The 22,441-nt window shown below is 46.5% G+C and overlaps 1 protein-coding gene across 5 annotated transcripts in view; it reads left to right on the forward strand.

Moving 5' to 3' along the window:
* SRGAP3 (SLIT-ROBO Rho GTPase activating protein 3) overlaps window positions 1-22,441 on the forward strand; it is a 116,305-nt gene that overhangs the window by 65,275 nt on the left and 28,589 nt on the right. For all 5 annotated transcript variants that reach the window (XM_061362500.1, XM_061362502.1, XM_061362499.1 and 2 more), the window contains 4 exons: window positions 3,838-3,900; window positions 9,514-9,699; window positions 10,839-10,967; window positions 22,031-22,252. In XM_061362500.1, the coding sequence (XP_061218484.1) occupies window positions 3,838-3,900; window positions 9,514-9,699; window positions 10,839-10,967; window positions 22,031-22,252 (600 nt within the window). The remainder of the gene's footprint in view (window positions 1-3,837; window positions 3,901-9,513; window positions 9,700-10,838; window positions 10,968-22,030; window positions 22,253-22,441) is intronic.

Below are 22,441 nucleotides of genomic sequence, written 5' to 3' on the forward strand. Positions count from 1 at the left end.
TACGCCCTATACTGCAGTGTCCTGGATGGAGATTTAATGAAGAAGTGGTGTCTGTCTGGGAGGGAGTTGTTTTCTTTGTCTAAAATAGGCATTCTTCCTTGCCAGTAGTCTGTGTTGCTGCTTCCCCTTACTTTGTCTGCAGCTGCAGGAATGTTAATAAACCATCTAACTGAAGCCATTGCTACCCCAGCAAGAAGCATTGTTTTTCAGTAGGAATGGAAGGTATAAAGCAAGTGTTTAAATTGGAGCTGAGTTTTGCAGATGGTACCAGGGAATTGGAATGATGTTTTGACATTGTCTTCCATAAACACACAAATGTAATTTCTCTGTTGTAAAAGGGGAGGCAGCAAGCTCAGAGGAGAGGTGAGTCCTTCAGCTTCATTCCTGTCTGTCTCTGGAAGAGGCTTCAGCATCCTGAGGCTAGACACCACCCTCTTGGATGCTGGGAGACTTGTGATGATGCCAGAGACTGCTTTGGTCTTCAGGAACAGGATGCAGGATGTAAGCAAATGGGTCTTTAAATGTAGTAGCCACCTGTGGTCCCCCCTCATCAGATGGGATGGCACACTGCTGACTACTGAGCTGGTTTTTGTTGCTCTATTTAGGAGTCTAAAATTAGGTTTGAAAATTACGGCTTTGTGGACTTCCCCTTTACCACAGAGGAAGTCTGGGGCAGAGGCAAGAACTGCAGCTGATCTGGGGACAGTGCTCCTACCACAAGTCTCTCCTCCTTTTGCTTTGGGCATGCTCCAACTCCTATCGGCAGGGTCAGCAAGAAGGGTTATGTGTGATGCTGAACTCCTGCAGGCTTGGGCCCTATGGCTCCAGAATGCCTGTTTGTAGACCCTGACTTCAGTACCAGATTCTGGATGTATCTGGGAGGGGTGCATGCTTTTAATAGCTCTGTTGCTTCTTAGGAAGCCACAGTGAGATTTTTGAGAGCAGCCAGTGACTGCTGGTGTTGGCAGGGAGAGAAGAGGCACTGGGATTTCCAGCAGAAGAGGTTTCCACAGAGTATTTGTCACCCCCCTGGTAACTGGCATCTTCCTGGCACCTTATGCATGTAAGGAAGCACACTGACATGGTGCACATGTAAGTGTGCATCAGTTGTGCTTCTGAGGATGAGACTTCTCCTAATACCATGATGTTAATTCACAGATAAACTATAATTATTGGATATTCCCTGAATGCAGAGGGCTTTTACTCTTCATATTCCTTGCTTCCCTCTTTGTATTCAATTCTAACTTTTAATCACCTGAGGTTAAACTTCTCAAGTCTAGGTTGTCCAGTTAGCTTTGGTTAGACCTCTCTGTGCCATGGGCTTCTTTGGCCACCCAGCCAAGAAGCTGACAGGATGTTGTTTTCCCTGACAGCCTGCACAAAAAATGAGTTATTTCAGGAAATCTGAAAGAAACTGCTTGTTTTGATTCGTTTTTTGGCGGGGGGAAGGAGGGTGTCTATAGTTAGTTTAAATACATCTTCAAGCTATAATAAATGTTTCCGAGCCAAAAAGATTCCACAGACTGATCTGGGGTGTAATTACAAGGCGGGCAGGAAAGCAGTGCATGAACATCTCCAGGAGCATCCAACCTCTGGCTTTCTGAGTAGGAGTTGACTTGATCTGCAGCCAAGCCTAAATGTTCTGCGGCTCCCCAGGTTGTGGCCTCTCCTGTGAAATGCTGTGTTGATGCTGTAGGAGGTCGGTGACTGGATCTGCTTCATCCTGCCTGACGAGAACAGTGAAAATACAAACTGATAATAGGATTTCAGCAGACAAGGGTGGAGGGAGGAAGATGCTGGGAGTTCTTATACTCTGTGAGCTTTGTCCTGAGCTTGCTGAACCCCAGTTGTGAAATTGGAAGCTTTATTATATAAGTGTGGTGTAGCTATTTCATGATAAAATGTCTTTTTTGAGAGGTATTTTGGTTCACTCAGGTCAGAACAGTGAAAATGAGCCACTGAAGACAAATGAGGAGGATGGTCAAAGTAAAACCTGAAATGCCTGGGCTAGGAAGCCATGCTAATCCCCATTCTGAAATGCCAGTTGATTAGAAATTGCAAGTCCTGCAGCAGGTGTCATTAATGAGTCTATCTAATCAAGATAGATTGACAGATGATAGTGTATGACTGGAGAATGTGTATCTAAGTGATCTGTGTACCCACAAATGCTTATTGTGTAGTTTGAGTTACACAGGGAAGTTAATGTAGCTCAAACACAGCCAGCTCAGTGTGGAGAACGCAACAGCCACTTACCCACGTTCCGTAATACAGGCTTTGTTGAAGAACAGGCAAAGTCAAGCTGTAAGACACTTCTGGCTATGGAGCAGGCACAGCTTTTGTGCCCTCTGCCAGTCTCAATGTGAAAAAAGTGCACAAAATGAGGGAGGGTGTTACGTGTTATACCCATGCAGTGATTTGGCTGTGGGCTGGAGGCAAATACTGCCAGTGGAAGGACAAAGCAATATGGCCTGTAGTTCCAGATTCATCCTGTTAGTTTATCCTGTTTGTTTGCAGGATAAATTGTGTGATGGTCTCTGAAACCCTGGTTGAGTGATCCATGGGCAAACATCATCCTCAAATGAGAATGCAGCAATTCTGAAATAGCATGAGGTTTTGCTATACTGTATGTGTTCATGTTTACAATCACACATTTCATTTTGCTAAAGATTTGTAGAAAATATAAAGAAATCAAAATACCAGTTTACTTTTAAACTCACTGTTGCAGGTAGATTGGAAGAGGAGGCCATCTGTATTTGGGCTTTAATGTTTAGAAATGGAAAAAAAACCGAGCCCAGGTGTGGATTGGCAGCCCTGTTGATGATGTCTTCTGAGCTCCTGGAGCAAGAAGGATGTTAGACAGGGTTTCTGAAGTGGTGTGAATACAGCCCCTGATGCATTTCTTATGCTGACGGGGCTGGTTTGTTTCCTAAAACAATATCTTAAAAGGTGCATGGCTTTAACTCTGCTAGAGCACAAAACACGTCAAGTCTTGTGTTTGGTGGGGCAGAGGGCAGATCTCCAGGGGAGCAGAAGGTATTTAAGATAAGGGCACCACCAGAAGCCAGTTGTGCTGCCAAGGTCCACCTGCCCCATTGTCAGCTGAAAGGAGGAAATTAAAACCCTACAGGCATGAGAGGGGTTGCTGTAGTATTGTTCTCTGTGGGATGGGTGTGAAAGAAAGCCTTTTCTGGGGACCAACAGGATCTGCTTGGGCACAGGGGTGGAAGGGCTAGGAAGAAGTACTGCCTTCATCAGGAATCAGGTTGGTCACTTGCTTTAAGAAAAGAGAAGAATTCACTGCTTCCCTGTCCTACCAGTTCAGCAGTGTTCCAGACTTCGTTGCTTCTGTTGGTGCTATGGTGTCCTGTATCAGTGCCCCAGCAGCACTGGAGACCCTCAGTGTACTTTTGATCAGCTAGTTAGGAAAAAACCTGTCACCTCAATTCCTCTTCCCAAGTTTGAGCTGGGCATCCGTAGGGATCCCATTCCTCCTGTCCATGCCTCCTCTCTGTCTCCCGAGTGTGACATGGAGCTGTGGTGTGCTGGAGCGTTCAGAGTGAGGGCTGAGTGTCTGTTTGCTGCTGTTGGCACTTAACCTGTGCAGGGCCTTAATGGCAACATGCTTCTGCTGCTGACCATAGCTAAGGATGTGCCACAGTACTGCCCACAGCATGGGTAGACAGCTCTGGTGAATGTAGCTTGGGGGATAGGATGAAGATGCATATGCACAGAGTATTTGGAGGTCACACAATTTTACTCTTCCCTCCAAGAATTTCCCTTTCAGAAATGCATATTGTGAGCATAACAGTCTCAACTCTTCTTCTTTCTGTCTTCCAGAGTAAGGAGATTGGCTTACAGATGCATGAAGAACTCCTGAAAGTCACCAACGAGCTCTACACGGTGAGTAATGAGCTGACCCTACCCATGCCTACCCTGTGCTGCGAGGGGAGCGTAGGCAATGTGATTTGTTAGAACAAAATGTCCAATGTGGCTTGAGGAGCCTCCCTGCTGCCATACAGCCCATCAGTTCCTCTTGCAGTTGTTAGGAGTGTTTCACTCCTCACTGGTTTTGATGGCTGCAGAGGAGGATTTCCCCGCGGTCCTCCCGTGAAGTGCTTCTGCAGCCGCATCAGGCAGTGGATCATGCCATCTAACTGCTTCACTTAAGCATAAATGGAGATGTTGTAGGCAAGATCCAATGTTGTCCCTGGTGTCTGTAATGCTATCACCTGCCAGGCCTTCTATACCGTGTTCTTGCCTTTAGGCCCCTTTCAGTTTTCACTGTATTGGTGGTTTCTGCTAGTAGGTGCTAATGGCTCAGCAGTTGACAGTGCTGGCTTGTGGCTGAGAGCTGACCTGCTCACCCAAGTCTCATGGCCTGTGGATGATGCCTGATCATGGCCTTCCACTGAGGAGCACTTAAGACTTGTGTGTGCTCAGCTGCATCTCCCTGCTGCCAGGAGCACTTGGGTTGTGCAGCTGTCTCTGTGCCTCCAGGTGAAATTGTACACTGTTATTCAGGACATTGCTCTTCAAGCAGGTTTTCATAATAGGGCGGTGGAAATCTTTGTGTTGCTTCTGTCTCTTGCCCTGTAGCAGTTGGTTTTGCTTGTTTTATTTATTTTATTTGTGGTTTAGGATCAACAAAGCAGTCTAAAGTCCGTCTTGTGTTGGAAAATTGAGATGATGTATTTGCTTTCTTTGGTTGTATCTGTTACTGGTACATAAATAACGCTGCAGTAGGTTTATTCCCAAACAATCATTTTATTCCATCTTTTTGAAAAATAGGCCTAAACAACAGAGCACGAATGGTATTATTTGAAATTTCTGCCATAAATCTTCTCTAAACAGATTTGTTTCTGCATTGGTAGTTGGAGGATTCAGTTTTTCTGAGACCTGCAGTGTGGGTGGACAGCCAGATTGGATCCAAAAGCCTGTGTGAGATTTGGAAGTGCGTTGTTGATGGTTTAATGTCACAAGCTGTGGTGGTGATCAATTAAGATTAATTACAACAGCAGCGTCACTGTTGTAATTAAACAGATGCAAAACAAGGAAAGGCTAAGGTTGGGCTGACCTGAATACCTGTGGGCCAGCGTACTCAGAACCCAGACATGGGATGGAGCATCACCTGAGGGACATGGTTAGGTCAGCATCAGGATCAGAAGTGTGCTGAGGTCCAGAGTGTGCGCAGTTGGTTAAGGAAGAGCATAGAGAATAGTTTTGCTCCCACTGAATCTGTGGCAAATTTCATCTTTGCTGGAGCTGAGATTTTCCCCACCCCACCCCTTCACTGCTTTGCTCCCACATGCTAAGCAGAATGCGTTTGAATGGTGAAACAGGCTGGAACAGCTGGAAGAGCTTTGTGTTTTCTTTGAACTGACCTTGCTGCTGAGATAACAAACCGGTTGTGTCATTTGGCTGAGAGGCAGTAGGGGAGAGACATGCTTATTTCAGAAACTATGATGAAATGTGAAGAAAAAGCAGGCTGTGTTGGGCAAGCAAGATCATGTTAAACCTGCTCAATGCAAAGCAGCTCCCCTCCAGTCAGTAGCTTTCTGTCCTTGAGACATTAGGTGAAACAGGCTTGGTCTGCAGGCTGATCTGGCATTCTGGGGGTGTTCTTCAGGACTGGCATGATGTTGATGTGTTCATTGCAACGTACTGGCTAGCCAAGAGCAACGTGTTCAGTAGCAGTGGCTGCTGGCAAAATCAGGTACAGAATAAGGGTCCCTGGCTCAAAGGACACAAAGCTGCTGCTTGTAAAATGTCATTTGCCTGCTGTCAATGCAAGGAAGTTGTTCATCTTGCCTGTGGCTAGGCCTTGTAGCCCTAGTACATCTGTGCTCTGGCTAGGCTGCTCTTTAAGCCTTTCAGAGGGAAATTCTGTGCACTGTATGGAAATGATACATTTTTTACAACCTTCTCAAGCATTTGCTGTCTCAAACCAAAATAACTAAATTGATTTTAATCCAGCCTTGTCGCTGTTCTGATGCAAGTCACCCTGTGGACTCTGGGTGGAAAAAACTAGACCCCAAACCCGTGCTGATTTTAATTAAAAAGGAAGTAGATGACTTTCATTCTGAAGTAGGAGTTGCTTCTGAACAGCTTTACACAGAAATAATTCAGCTGTGAACTAAAGCCAGCCTCATTCTTTTGATTCCTGCTTACTGACTCCAGCAGACAGATATCAAGTTGAAGTCTGTAGAGGCTGGAGGTTCTTTGTTCCTCTGCTCACGTGTCCCCTTTCGTATTGTATGCATTCCTACCTAAAGAAGTCAGGCTAGAATTAGGGTAAGAAAGACAGCAACCCCAGAGCACTGTTCTGGTAGTATTTTCTGTAGGCTCAGGTGATGATGTACCACTTGGGGTATGGCACTAGCCATGGGTTACTTGGTATATGGGGATTGTTTGCCATAATTCAGGGACATGGCCATAGCTGAAGGCAGAAGCTTGTTGAAGTCCTTGGAAGTACTGTTATGTGAACCGGTGTGATTCTTTGTCACAAGGTGTTATGGAAGAGGAGTAATAATGGTGAAATGAATTGTATTAATTAGAATAAGATCTACAGATACATTACCCACATTAAAAGTAATAAATAAGAGTCATCATTCCCTGTGTAGGAGGTCATGAATTGGAAGTTTTCCCTTTCCATTGGGAGTGCAGCGATGGGGAAGGCAATACCTTCATGGCTTACAGATGTTTTCTGTCAGTGTCATGCTGTAGAAATCATTGACACTGTGGCATGGTGGAAATGTTGCTCTGTGTCACGCCATAGAAATCCTATGAAAGGGACATGTTTGCTCCCATGTTCCCAGGGAGAGGGAGGTCAGTGTGCATTGGTCTGATGAATTTCTCCCTTTCTTAGACCTTATGCCCTGAGTGTCCCTGAGGTAGTGCCATAGGCTCCATCCAAAGAAGAAGGGGCTTGGGTCTTCAGCAGGCTTCCACCTATGGCTGTGCTCATCTCTGCTTCACGCTATGTGCTGGGTTTGTGTTTTGGTTCCCTTGACTTCAGGAGGGCCTGAGCCTGTGCTTACACAGGTCACCCTGTTTCTGATCTGGCTCCTCTGCTGGGTCAGAACCTTAATCACCAGCTCTTTAGAAATATAAAGCGCTTCTAGCTGAAGGCAGCAAACAGTGCCATTTGTGGCTGGCATTTTGGCAATGGCCTTTACAGAACATGTTATTAATATTGGAAAACACAACATGTGTTGTTAAATAACCAATGAGCATTGGAACATATTTTTCTCCCTCCACTGCAGCTAATTAACTTATTTGCAGAAAAGATCCCAGGGACACAGCTGTGGCAGTTTTTCTCGATGGCACAATAGTGTAAGACAGGGACAGAGTGACTTGATTGCAAGTGGTGAGAAGGCACAAGGGAATTGCGGATCAGAGGGCTGATTGCTGCAGTGCAGGTAGTCCCCATTTGAAATTAAGGCAGATATTAAAACAGAAGTATCCCCTAAATTTGGTTGGCACAGTGAGCCGTTTGAGGCATCTGTTTTCAGCTACATGGATGCTGAAGTCTGGGGAAGTACTTTAACAGGTATTAGGTCCTTTGCACTTTGTTAAAGAGACTTTTGCAGGACTTTCAAACCTGGGTCTCATGTTACCTTTCCAGGTTTAAGCAGGGAGAAAACATGGAGAAGGAGAAAAAGGGCCGTTGTTAAGGAAGGTTTCTCCAGTCATTAGCAGATAGATCAATCAGAACCTGTGCAAAGGTACCAGATAGCAGTGGGGCTCGGACCCCCCTTGCACAATGGAGGCCTGCCTTGCGCTCCTTCTTCTGACATTCCTCTTGCACTCACAAGAGCTGGTGAAGTCCATGGGTTACAGCAGGGTGTCCCAAGGCTTGCAGCAGTGGTGTAGCCCTGGGTGAGCAGAGACCACCAGTGAATTGTGCTCAAGTTTTGCTGATCAGGTTACAGTCTCGTAACCTTTAGATTTCACAAAACCCATGCAATCTGAACCACTAATTGTTGTGCTTTCTGTTGCATTGTGTTTGGGCATCTCCGGCTGCTGGAGAAAGCTCTTTCATGACTGCCCAACTGTGCTGAAGGGCAGGACTTTTCTTGCTCCCTTTCCTCTTGAGTTTTTCACAGAAAGATGGAGACAGCAAAGATGGGGAGGGCTCAGTGAAGCCTTCTAGCCTTCTCCTTAGGAAGACCCCAGAAATCATCTGGTTTGTGTGTGTCCTCTGACATTCACTGCAGAAACTGCAGTTCGGGTTTAGAATTCGCAGGATTTTGGAATAAAGCAGCTCAGAAACAGGGAGCACACCTTGGCTTACGATTCCTTGCAGTTGCCTAAAATTATAACTGCCAGTGATGGCACATTTGTACAGGCTTCGATGCGGCATTTGGAGCTCATTTGTGGCTGACGTTTGTGCTTGGCAAGAGGAGACATCATATGTTTCAGTGCAGCCTCATCCAAGTTAAACACTCCTGGTTCCTGCTGACAACCACAGCTGAGGAAAACTCTGTATTTTCTTCATTAAGGCTTGTGTAAAGATACTCTGCTTTTGTGGGTTCCTGCTCCTTTTTGCTTCATGGACCTCAGCCAGCCTGTCCCAGGGCCACTGCCATTGGTGCCCAGGCTCTGTGTGAGGCTCATCTTCAGTGGGAAGTCAGGCATCTCAAGCCTTGTCAAGGCAATGTGAAATACAACATCCAAATCCTGAGGGGAGATGATAAAAGGGGACAACGTGACTAAAGGCATAAAGAGAGAAGAGCAGATGTGTTCCTCTTGCCAGCTCCATTAAAATGATCGCAATGTGCCCTTTGGGCTTTTGTATCTGAAAGAAAAGGCTGTGGTAGCAGTTTTGCCTGCAGGAGTTTTCTTGGCAGTAGATCAGCATCGTCTATCCAGAGACACTGATGGTGATCTTGAATTTAAAGGACTAGGTGTTGCTGCAGTCCACACTGGCACTAACTCTGCTTCCTGGCAGCAGCAAGAGGAGAATTAAGTGTTGATAAGAGACAAACTCCATTTCTGCTTGCAAAGTGTAGCTTCAAGATGGGATCTACTGTTAGGGTGGTAGAGCAGGGGTTATGTCAGTGGGTTGGCTTAGCAAGTTCAAGTGCGGGAACAGAGGGGTTGTGTCAAAAGTGACTTCAGGTTGACTTTGGTCTCCTTGCAATCTCTTGTCATGGGAGACCATTTATCCCAGCTGCAAAGCACTGGACGTTCTCATTTCCCTGTAGGTAGATGCACATTACTCTTTGAACTCTGGTACGTGCAAGAGGCACATCTCAGCCTGCCCCTGCAATGGGGACTGAGCAGGGACAGTGGTTCTTACACCAGCCCTCTGCCATTTTGAAATAAGGCTAGTTATGGGGTTAATTTTGTGTGAGTTTCCTTCCCACCTTATTGTTTCTTAATGCCACAGTGGCCTCAGACAGCCCAGGCACGACTGAGGCTGTTCCATGCTGCCCATGGCTGTCATCCTCTCGTGCACTGGTGCTTTGTGTGCCTGGTGGGCAGGTGACTCTCAGACTTCTGTTTCCTCAGGTGATGAAGACCTACCACATGTACCATGCAGAAAGCATCAGCGCTGAGAGCAAGCTGAAGGAGGCAGAGAAGCAGGAGGAGAAGCAGTTCAACAAGTCCGGGGACATCAGTGTGAACTTGCTGCGGCACGAGGACAGGCCTCAGCGGCGGAGCTCAGTCAAGAAGATTGAGAAGATGAAGGAGAAGGTGAGTGAGGCAAGGATGGGGGAACCAGGCTGGGTCAGGGCTCCCGGCAGGCAGGAGGGCTTGGCTCCAGCCCTATCCATTCCTATGCAGCCATTCCAGTGTCTGTGGGAAGGGTTAGGGGGGATGTCGACCATGTGTCAAAGACTGGTGGTTAAGGTGCTTGTGCGTGGCTGGTACCCAGGGGGCTGTGTGGAAGGCTGAGGAGAGCAGCACACTGGTGTGTCTGGCTGGGCACGGTGATGCTTTCAGAGCTGGACACGGGACCCTGCTATGAGGGCCTATGGTTTGTTTATGGCTTGCTTTGTAAAAGAAGCACTTTTAACAGTGGACAACAGCTGTCCCAGGGTTCCTGCAGTCAGAGACCTGTGGCAGGCAGGAAAAGGGTCAGATATATAGAATATCAGGGTTTCTTCCTCTGCAGACTGCCTGGGAGTTTAAGTGCAATATTCGGCTGGCTTTGCTAGTCAAAACACTGAACTCCATTGTGCCTTCAGCAAATCCCCCCTCGTCTCAGGATCTCCAAAACTGAAATTTTTCTACCAGTTTTGGAGGAAAAAGCAGTAGCTTCTCCACTTAGGACGAGTTTGCTCACACACTGAGCCAGCACTGGGACACTGTCTAGCAGCGCTTCCTTGAAAGGTTACTTTTGTGCTAAACCTTCTGACAAGTGATGTGCTGAGCGAATGCCCCAGCTCTGGAGCACATCTGCTGTCCTACAGTTCTGAATTCTGGGTCCTGTTCTAAATTTTGTAGCTTGGGCCTCTGGGCCAGGTTCCGCTTTGATACAGCTGCGTGAATGGAGCAAGTCCAAATGTATGTCAGTGTTTCTGGGAGGGAGATTTGGCCCTCTAATTTTGATTGATGCCAAAGCCTCCATGAATGCACAGCTGAAGGAGGAGCAGCTGTGCTCGGGATGCACTGGGTGCAGCTGAGCAGAAAGCACTCGTTGTGCATTGGCTGAGGGTGCCAGGGATGTCCAGATGTGATCTCCTCCATCCTGGAAAGGGTGCCTGTTTCCATAGCTGATAACAAATTAACATGTCACACCCAGGGTGCAGGGTGCTCTGGGGCCCTGCAGCAAGAGAAGCTGTGAAAATAGCATCCTGTTTGTGCTCTGACAGCGCATTTTGCTTTTTCAGAGACAAGCCAAATACTCTGAAAACAAGCTGAAGTGTACTAAAGCCAGGAACGACTACCTGCTGAACCTGGCAGCCACCAACGCCGCCGTCAGTAAATACTACATCCACGACGTCTCTGACCTCATTGATGTAAGTGCTTCCTCCCCCTGCGTGCATCCTGCCTGTTTTCTACTGATAAGTGCACAGCTGAATCTTAGGGTCCTTAAATGAGCTCTCATGTGGTGGTAATGAAGAGGGTGATTGTTGGGGCTTTAAAATATGCTTAACTGGGGCCTGAAAATGTGTTTTAAAGTTGAATTTCTTTTGTTTTTCTCTGTGATGGTGTGTTTTCCTCCCAGCTGAACACACACATTCGACTTTCCCCTCAGTTGATGTAGGCATATATGAGCAGAACCAGAGTTGTCATGAAATGGGAGTCATACAATCATAGATTGATTTGGGTTGGAAGGGACTTTAAAGCTCATCCAGTTCCAACCCCTGCCATGGTCAGGGACACCTTCCACTAGAGCAGCTTGCTCAAAGCCCCATCCAACCAACCTGGCTTTGAACACTGCCAGGGATGGGGCAGCCACAGCTTCTCTGGGCACAACTCATAGTCATCCTTCTCTGACCTTTATGGTGGCCACATGATCACCAAGCAGAGTAATTGATTCATATTCATGCTACGTATAGCTGCTTTCATCAGTGCCTGGAAATAAGATGGAGGTTCTCATTGTAACTGCAGGGTATTGAACCAGCCTGAGCCAAATGCTTTGCTGAGTGTGTAAGCAGGGGAGTCTGGATTGAACTTCGTGATTCAGGCAAACTCCTTTACAAACTAGATATTGCTTGCGTATTTTCTGCACCTTCCATGTTGTATTATGAGCATGTTGAGGTCCCATTACCAGTATATTCTGTTCTGCCCTCAGAACCGTGCAGACATGGAGAGACAACGTTAATTCCTTCATCTGCTGATTCCCACAGAGCAGGGTGTCCTGCGGCTGAGGCTTATCAAAGTCCAGAGCCTTTGAAGGAGAGTTTGCCTTGGGGCAAGCCAGGTGGGCCTGAAGTTTCTTCCTGGCCCATGGATTAGTCTGCATTTGAAACAGATAAACTCTTATGAAGATCAGATACATCCTTGGTTTTGTTGTTGAAACAGAATTTCTTCTCTCTACCACGTACATCTGCAGTTTCTATGAGGATGAGCAGGCACGTAGCTCTCCTCAACTTTGGTGGCATCAAGCACAGGCAGGCAGTTAAGCACATGTGGAAGTGCTTTTCTAGCTAGGGAGGAGCTTGCGGAGTTGTATCTGAAGTGCTCTTTGCACAAAATAGCCTCAAGGCACGAGCTGCTGAAAGCAGGTTTCTAGTGATGGTAGGAATTGCTTCTGTATCAATGACTCCTATGAGCTGCTCTTAAATGACTTGAGAGAAGGGATTTCCATTTCTTCCTTTAATAGGCATCTTCATAGTGGCATAGAGGGCATGATGCAGTTTCTTCCTGCTAGAGTTGCTTCAATGAGCACATAAATAACTGATCTGTAAGTACTGAGTTAGTCTGCTGGTTTCAGTGTTACCCAACTGGATAATTTAAAACGTGCTGGAGTGTTTATCTCATTTCCTAACTCGATTACATTATTCTTCTAAGCATTAATTAAAGTAAATCTGATACAAAACCCCTGACGACTTCAAGATTTTGAGATAAAATATTCTTAGCATATTCTTTGTTCTCTTTAAGATGTATTTAGCCATATAAAAAAAACTACTAACTTGATGATAGAGACGTTTGAACAGCAAGGTATGATAATACCTTGATCAGTCTGTGGAGCTTCTGCTTTTATGTTCTCTTTCTCATTTATTTTTTAAGCTAGAATGACTTTTATTAATGGAGTTTTGGGGACTTGGACTTCTTGGAGAGCTGCCGAGTTCCATTTTAGTCCTGGCTGTTTGTATTACTCCTCCCAACTTTATTTCCTTGCTGACACTTCCACTGGAGTCAGCAGATGGCTTTTCTTCCGCACTTCAGGAATCCCTTCAGGGGACTTTAACTAAAGCATCTTCAACTCTGTGCAGTTAAATTCCCCTAGTTATATACATTCTGTTCACCAAAGAAAACAAAATCTTGGCTGTGGGAGCTGCTCACAGGTGTCCTAATTTTAAATCCTCAAAGGAAGAGCAGATTATTTGAGCAGACTTTTGTACAGATTCAGTGTATTGTGCACATGCATGGCGGGGAGAGTTTCAGCACAGATTCCACTCACTGTATCCCACTAGTACTGAAAGTGGTTGAAAGAAAAGGCAGCCATCAGATCCAGCAGCATTGGGCTGCCTATAGATTTGTAATCCACATAAAGGAAAATAAAGAAAAGAGATTGTTTTGAAGTGAAGAAAACAGATATTTTTAGATGTAGTTTTAGAGTTAGAATTTTAATCTTAGTACGTTTAACCATGATAAGAAGATGGTGCTATTTGCAACCACCAGGTCTGTACCATGGTGATATGGAGGATACAGGTCCTCTGTCCCTTGGGGTAGCCCTGCTGTTTAATGGGACACAGCAGTGGGGCTCTGAGCACAGAACGTGAATTTTGCTATTGATCAAGAGCCAGCAGAGCCCTTGGCTGCAACAACATGAGCAGAGTGGGCAATGCAGGGCCCTCTGTGTTTGTGCAGGAGGGGTGCGTCTGCAGGACATGAGTGTGGAGGGGCTTCATGGTAGGAACAGGGTTCTGGTTTAGCTCAGGACTTGGCTGACTCTGCTTTAATGGGATCCCACCAGGGCCCGTGTACTGCAGTTATGGAAGTGCTCCTGCCTTCTCCACCCTGTGTCACCAAGGGGGATGATTAACGATGTAGTAGGCATTCTTCCCAGGACACAGGAGGGGTGATGGTGCTCTCGCACACCCTTTGTATCAAGCACAAATTGCCATGTGCAGGTTTTGATTTGTAGGCAAATCTGAACCGTCAGGATACTGGAGCAGCTGATTTAGCACCATTTCCCCCAAATCCCACCTGGCTCAGTGTCACCCATTAGGCACAGCCTTGACATATCTTGTGCCCTCGGCATCACTGCAGCGCAGTGACTTGTATAACAAAGCCATTCTGCTAATCTCCTGCTCTGGTGAGAAAGGAGGTCCCAGCTGCTCCGGGAAAGGGTGGAGAGTCCTCCTGGGGCTGTGGTTTTAATGAGAAATGTAAAACTCGATCAGAGGAGCCATGAAGTGGCACAGAGCGTGTCTGCCCTCCCTCCGTCTCCAGTGGCCTTTGTTTTGTCCTTCAGAGAGGAAGAAGAAAGCAGAGAGAGATCCAATTAGACTTGGACCCAAAGAGCTGTGCTTCTTCTCTCGAAAGAAGCCTGTGTTTATATTAAAACGCCTGGGTTCATCTCTCATTTCTGTCATTAGCTATGTGACCAAGTTAATCTCTTTGGCCCCATATGTGAAGTGGAGATAAAGCTGCTTATCCATCCCTCTGGAGTTCTGTGTGAAATGGCTGTGAAATATTTTGAAATGGTCACATGAAAGATATCACTAGATTTAGTGGAGTAAAACGTAACGGTCGGTGTCAATACGTCCTGAGCCACCAGAACTTGTTCAGCCTCCTGTAAATCCTTTTAAACCAGCAGCTTGCTTCTCTATGGATTAGTGTGTTTGGCATATCTGAGGCAAACAAGCAAGTAAAAGAGGGGAATTGTGAGCAATTTAATATTGTTACTGCCAAATGATTCAGTCCCTAGGAAACTGAGCTGATGGCATTGTCGTTTTTCACATGGTCAAGTGATGCTTATTGAAGTTATGAAACAGAAACGGCAGTCAAAGTTGTTCTGCCAGAAATCTTCAGTTGGCTTTACTTACTGCACCGTTTTGCAGCAGTGTCAAGAGAGTAGAAGCCAGAAAATATATGTATAAGTGTATAATATATCCTTAAAGAAGGACTAAAGAAAAAATGAGGAATAAAGGGAACAGAGCAGATCAAATAAGAGCTATTTGTTTCCAGCTAGCACTGGGTACTGTGCAGGACTAGCAGTTAAGCTGCTGTTACCTGGTAAGTAGGGTGATCGATGGCAGACTAGCAGGGATGCTCAGGTTTTAATCTGGGACTTTCCACTTGCACCAGTGAGGCACAGGGTCCAGCATCGTGCCAACAGCCTTGGCAATGGGACTGGCTGAGCTGGGCTGTCAGACACCATGCTGTATTCCATGCGTGGGGCTCAGCCTGCCAGATAAGAGGTAGATTCAAGGGTGTGAAAGCCGCACACCACTTTATTAGGATCTATTTTTAGGCATCTCCTGCAGCTCATGTCACGGTTGTTTCTATCAGTGGCTAATGCCTGGGCATGTCTGTGCCTGCAGAGCTTTGCTTTGTGCAGCACTTTCACTGTGTGACTGCACAGGGATGTTCGTTCCCCTGGTCTGAGCAGCTCTGCATGATGCCACTTGCTTTAATGAAGAGATACTGATTTATACAAGCAGTGGGTCTCTTGTGGGGGGTTACTCTCTTGTTTGAAGTGATTTTTTCCAGCATAAAGAGCTTTCCAGTTCCACAAAGGCACAGAGGTTCCTCCCACCCTGTCCTTTGGCTGGGCTCTCTGCCAGATACCAGGCTCCTGCCAGCCCCAAGAGCCAGGTATGTTTTATCATGGAGACTCCATGCAAAGCATCGCCATCACCACACTGTCATGCAGAGCAGCATCTGTAACTCAAAACTTGAGCTCTCCCAGGAGGAGTGTTTGTACAGCAGCTTACCACGTGTGCAGCTGCAGCTAGGAGACTTGGCTTCAGGGTATTTCAAATAAAGTCAACAGTGCAGCAATAAAAAGAATAAACAGCTTCCACCAGGAGGAATTAGGCTGTCTCAAGAGGCTCAGTGCCCTTTACTCCACGGCTCCTGTGTCCCTCTTACACAGTTTACCACAGGGGCAGCAGTTTGGGAATGCCACCACAGCCCACAGCTGTCCCTGTGGCCAGGGAGGGAGTCTGGAAGACAGAAAATAGGTGTTTTTAGGAGGTGCTGTCAGTGACTTTGCAGAGAGCAGTGAGGTGGGTAACTACACAGACACATGAGTGACAGCGCTTCCCAGTGGGAGGCTGCAGTGAATGCCAGTGATTGTCCATGACTGCTCATACAGGGGATGCTGTGCTGCCCTGGGGGTGGAGAACAAAGCCCTCAGCTGCTGTGGCTGCAGAGCTAACCCTTGAGCTTTAACAGTGGGGCAACAAAACATACCTGAGCTTACAGGGAGCCCCAGGCAGTAGTCCTGGTGTGTGAATTGCCAGGGCAGGACAGAGGTTGTCAGTGGAAATGGGTAATAAAACCAGAACTATCCATATGCCTTTAAATGCTTTATGCATTTCAAGAGAATTAATGGGGTAAAAAGGATGACTTCTTTCAACACAGAGCTGCTGTGGATGAAGGAGAGGAGGGGAAGGAGCTGCATTTATTTATTTGAATTCCTTTCAGGAATTTCATAGGATCATAGAATTTGACATGAAATTTGACATAATTTTTTCATCTACCACTACCCCAGTTTAGTAAACTTACATTACTCTTCTGTATGCAGCTAATAATTAATAATAGTTCCCTGTTTGTAAGCAGGAACCATAAATCATCATACTTTAATAACTAAGCTGTTCTCACAGTACTATATTAAATTGCAAGAATTGAACCAATACTCACTTCTTAAATTTTGCCAGTCCTGGCTTTAATAATATGGCAAACCTACATTTTGTTTGCCAAAGTTTGCATGTAGCAAACAGTTTATTCCTCACGTGGATACCGCAGACATTGGCTGTAGCTTGCTAAGTTAATTAAGCCCATGTGCTGAATGTTTTATGATTTAGAAGTGTCATGCAGACTGTAAATCTTTCTGCCTGAAGACTATGATCAGTCTTTGTCTGATAGACCTTGTTAGCCTGGTACAAAAAAGCAACAGTACTTTCCTTTAGAGAGTAGATTTTCTTCTTGATGCTTCAGGCTGCTTTTCCCAGTGGCTTGAAATAATAGGCTCGAGGTTTTAATGTCCTTAAGAGATCAATTTACCAATGCATTCATCTTCAAAACCAAAACACCACCATCTCAAACCCAAACAAGCAAAAACATCCCCAAAATCCAACTCGCCAAACAACTACAAACGCCACTGAAAAGCCTGCAGAAAATCCACATGGGTGAGGGTGTAGGTTAAAAACCCTCCAGAAAGAAGCCTGCTCTGGGGACCATAGAGTTAATTAACAATACTTAAATTCAAAAAGGACTACGTAATATTTGGCTCTGTAATACTTACAGTTAAGGAACCTTTGATTAGAGATAATCAAATCTCATGCTTCAGGGCGCGAGTTGATTACCGCAAGGGTCAGGGAGGATCCTGTCCTTCCCCTGCGGTACCCACACATCATTCCCTGTTTGGCTAAAAATAAATCAGTTGTTCAGGAGTTTTTATGTCTTGGCTGCTGCCTCAGGCAAAACACTGAACTTGATGGACTGTTCCTCTGGAAGAGATTTATGGCAACTGTCAAACACTGCAAGCCAGGCTGTGGCGTGCATGGGGGACCCTTCACTCAGTTCAGGAAACACCTTAAAAACATGTACTTGTCACTGGGTATAGGAGAAAGGATGCCTGGCATCGTACATCACATCCACCTCGTGTTATGGCATGGGCTTCCCCATTCCTGGCCTCAGACCACAGAAACCTAATAGCTCCCTGTTTAATGTGTTACGACAGCTGATGTGCTGTGTTGTGATACAGGCATGGTTTTGTTGTGAGTCAGATACACAGGAACTCAACAGTGGGAATGCAGGGTGGTTTGGTGCTGTGCTGTGCCAGATGTGCAGGTCACACCTTCACCCCATGCAGCTGATGTCTGGGGTGTGAGCTGCATCTGAGCCCCTCCATGTGGATGGTGTCTGGGGGGTGATGCCAGCATTGGCATTTTGTGGGCAGGGGAAGGATTTTGCCGGGTGGTGCTGGGCTGCAGCACACCTCTGCATGGTGAAGGGACCTGCCTGCAGGTTGGTTTCGGGTTCTTTCAGCACCCTCTTTGCCGGAAGATCTGCTTAATAGATTTGGATAGGCCTCAAATTGCTAAAACCTTAAAGATAGGGTCTTTCATTGCCTCTCTATTTAAGAAGTGCACTTTCTAGGGATGCACCCACTTCCCAATGCTGAGAAGTTCAGCAGCCCTTGAACCGCCTGGCACAGTGTGGTGGGTGCCTCCAGCACTGCATCTCCTCTCCTTGGTACTGCCATGCACTTCAGCATCCCCAACAGTGACATCAAACCTGCAGGAGAATGAATGTTAGGGGTGATATTCATCAAAGGGAGAAAGCACTTGCATTTGCTTGCTTCTTCCCATCTTTTCTGAGCAATTAATTTTGGTTGCTGATGCGTTTCAGCCCTTTCTGCCTTCTCCTGGGGTGGTTTAATTTCCTTTGCTGTCTGGATACATCTTATAGCACAGCCTCTTTGGTGTGGTGCAGCATTGCTTTTTCACAAGCATTTCTCATACCTTAGCTGCAATACCTTTCGTAGCAGGGTTTGTTTCCATGCTGCTCTGCTTTGAGGGAAGTGCAGTGATTGCAGGCTGCAGAGATGTGACTGTTTCCTGTATATTTAACACCTAGCAAATGAATGTTCTACATAAAATGAACAAGAACAGCCTGTTTGTATTCTCTTTGAACACTCTTCCTAAGATCTGATTATAGAGGTGTGAGTTAGGCTCTCGCATAGTACCCAGCATTGTCATGGACAAGCACAAACATCATTCTGGTAAAACATTATTTCATGTTTGTGACAGACACATCAAATATCTTTTAATTATTTAACCAGCCGAGGAACCTTTCAGTGTTTCTCTTTCCACTCCTATGTCTAAAATGGAGTTACTGGCACTGGGCTTCACAGCCAGTAGTGGTCTTCTGCAGCCCGTGGCACCACCTCTGGTGCAGCTCCAGAGTGAGCAGTGGGGGATGCACACAGACGTATTTGGTTGCTTCCACAGTGTTTTGTCCCAAACCAGCTCGCTGGAGCTCTGGGGTGTTGGTTTATTTCTCAAGTTGGACACTGTAATATTTCCACCCCTTGCAGGGGTGTTACCAGGCGTAATGAATTAATATACTTAGAGCTTTGAGCTCTCCAGATGAAAGGCGCTGCAGAAGGGCTAAGGATTATTATTTGTGGTTCTAATTTATTTTCCATCAAAGGGATGAGAGGAGTGAGAAAATGCCATTTGTTCTGGAGCTGGGAGCAGGAGTTTGAAGTCTTTTTATTCTTTCTTTTTCTTTTCCCCTCTCCTTTGTGTGTTTCTCTGGGAATTTCATGGAAGTCCCTGAGCTGTCTTTTCTTCTCTGGGCACCAGTGTGTGAAGCAGCCGGCACAGTGTTAATCACCAGGGACTTCAAGGGCTGTAGCATGTTAGGGAACTGCCTGCCCTTGTTTTCAGTAGCAACTGATTTCCGGGCATTGCAGCGTGAGTTCTGCATCAAAGTAAAGGGAAGATTTCACATGGAATTCTTTCTCAAAAGCATCTGGCAACACCCTGAGCCCCATCTCTTTGGGTTCTGTGGCATTCAGTGATTTGCCTTTGTAACAGCCCAAGTTTCGTATGCTTTGGGAATTCCCACCCTCAAACAGCAGCAAATATTTTTTCCTGTTATTTTCTTTCTGTCAATCAGCAATACTTTCCAGGGGATGGGAGATGCACTGGGAAATGTGCGCAATCCTGTTTTCAGGACGCAGAACTGCAGCCAACTGGTCGTGGAGGGGAGAGTAGGATCTTCTCCAGCAATGACATGGGGGTCTCAGCCTCAAACAGGCTGTGGGGGCCAGGTCCACCCTCATGCTCCAAGCATAGAGCTTGCCTCTTGTCTCCTACAGCTCCTGGCCTGCGGGGTGCTGAGGACAGCAAGGCAGCTGGAGTGCTGTGTTGCCTTGACTCACTGGTTTCTGTGTGCAGCCCTGGAGTGCTCGTACAGACAGTCATGCTAAGATTATTTCCTGGGAGAGACTCATGGCGCTAGAATGAGGTTTTGCCCCAGGTGGTGAAGAGAAATTTGCCCTGTTTTCTTGGTTTTTATGTTGTTTGGTGATTTATTAAGGCAGAGCTGTACCAGTCCTTAACTGCCTGTGTTTTCAACTAATAAGATTAGAAGCTAAATAAAAGCAGGATAAGTGGTGGATTATGACCATTCGATAGCTCCTGTAAAAATCCTCATTACTGGATGTGTGGTTTCACTGCTTTAAAAGACTAGATGGGGATAGGCAGGCTGTTGTGTATCTGTGAGCAGGAATCAGCCCACTGTGGTTTTACTGCTGCTTTAGCACAGACTAAATCAAATACAGCTCTGCCAGTGACTTGATCTGAGCTGAGGGTTGTCTCTTCAGATCAGCAGACAGCACAAGATGACATCTTTGTGCTTGTGGCACCAGCTGAGTTTTCATATTTCCCATTTTGAGTTTATCAATACTGATGTTCTGATGCAGAATCACTTTTTGTGCCTTTCTGCACCGGTTCAGTTAATGCCTGTGGGTGCTGTAAAACCTGGAGAAGGTGCCTCTGAAATGACAGCTCCCAACAGGAGCTGCTGCGGAAAACTTGGTCTTGTTTTGGGTCCTCCTGGCTGAGGTTTTGGTGGGGATACATTGGAGTTGAAGCCACTCATTGTAGGCCTGCTAATGCTGTGCTGGGGTGGTTTTGTTACAGCTCAGACAGTGAGAACTTCCTACTCATTCCTTAATCTGTGTAGCAGATTATTCTGCCATATAAATTGTCCTGTGGTAGTTTTGAGGTAATGAGATGTTGCTGGCTACAGTTTGTTTGATGCTACATACCATGGAAGGTATTTCTCATGGCTTCCCTCTGTTTCTCTCATGGAGGTGCCTGGGCACATCTCTGCACATCACAGTGTTTGCATGTAGAGGTACCCAAACAGCTTCAGACCAGGAGTGTGCCACAGCTGTACCTGTGCTGTGCCAGGAGACAGGAAGGAATGCACTGGGGATGTATGATTATGAAATGCCTCACAGAGGATAAAGCCATAATCATCTAGCTTTATGTCGTCTATCAGGAACTCCAGCCCTCTGTTACATCCCAGAAATACATGTGCTTCAGTTTTGGACTGCAGCCCTTCTGTTCCACTGCACTCTCTTACAGCCCCACAGCATGGCTCAGGCTGATGTGTTGCACTCCTGCTTCCAGCATCCTCTGTCTTGCCTTTTCCTGCAGAACATCTGATAACCTCTGGATTTTGGGTGCTGCTTTGGTGTTTATCCTTGCCGCCTCACTCAGGACAGAGCCAGCTAGTCAGACCACAGCCCTGCAGAGGTTTGCTGTGTCAAGGCTCCCATCAGGGGTGGGAAGAGGGTTGCTGAGAGTTGCTTTGTAGCTCAGCTGTGATTAAGCATTCGTAGCAGCAAATCCCTATGCTGTTGCTATACTTAACATGCCAAACTCAATTATATTGAGAAGAGAGTTTAAAAACAGGCTTTTGTCTAATGTACAGTAGTTTGGCAGCAATTAGCTCCGAGTTTTATCATTTTCCCCAAGGTGAACATACGAATGATCAGTTATGCAGAAAAAGCTGCTCCATCATGAGAGAGGAAGGCAACTTCCTAGCGAGGATAAAAGGGTTTGCACATACTGCAGGGCATGTTTCTCAGGGCCACCTTCCTCGAATGTCCGCCTGTGTTTGATAACTTTGGGAAATGGTTTCTTTGTGTAAAAAAGCGCTTGTAGGGCAGTTCACAAGGCGAGAAGGGAAGCACTGGGGGCAGGCAGTGGCACAGGACCTCTGGGGACTTCTTTTCCTGGGGGGTCTCTGTAGGGTTTGCCTTCAGTGGGGCCTCTCTGGTCACAGTGGCCCTGGGACTGAGCCAGCAGCCAGGGAGAGCTGTGCTTTTGGATGATTATTTTCCTCTGTCCTGTCTGAAAAGGTTCTGTGCCCTTCCCAGTGAAGGAAGGGTATGAAACCGTGGTGTGTTGTCAAGGTCCAGTGTGGGGTCGCTGTACTGTCTGGCTGTTTGCTCCCTGGTACCTCTTCGCCTTCAGTCCTTTTTCCTTCTTGCTTTTTCATATGGTATTGAGTACACTGTTAAATGTGCCCCGTTGCAACAGGGCTGGTGTTTCTCTGGGACACAGAGTACTTTTGTGGGTGTTCAATGTACACATGACCATCCAGAGCAAGAGTGGGAGTGTTTGTGTGACCAGACCCTTCCTTGGTGTTTCAGTGCTGTGATCTGGGATTCCACGCCAGCCTGGCTCGGACCTTCAGGACATACCTGTCTGCTGAGTACAACCTGGAAACCTCCCGCCACGAGGGCCTGGACATCATCGAGAACGCTGTGGACAACCTGGATGCACGGAGCGACAAGCACACCATCATGGACATGTGCAACCAGGTCTTCTGCCCTCCGCTGAAGTTCGAGTTCCAGCCTCACATGGGGGATGAGGTATTGTACTCACCCAAGGGGCTGCAGAGCCCTCACAGCCTGGCTTGGCCTGGGTTCCTCTTCTTAACCATCACTGTTAAGTTATTTCTGACTCCTTACCCCTCTGTGCTGTCTTCACACACTGCTATTCGTGTTTCCTTTCTTAATGAGACGCTTTGCTCATTAGGGCTCCTCCTTTCAATCTGCCTC

Source organism: Neopsephotus bourkii, unplaced genomic scaffold (genome assembly GCF_033783945.1).
Source record: "Neopsephotus bourkii isolate Nb327-2 ecotype Australia unplaced genomic scaffold, CSIRO-AGI_Nbou_v1 NB_1120, whole genome shotgun sequence".
Classification (NCBI taxonomy): Eukaryota; Metazoa; Chordata; class Aves; order Psittaciformes; family Psittacidae; genus Neopsephotus; species Neopsephotus bourkii.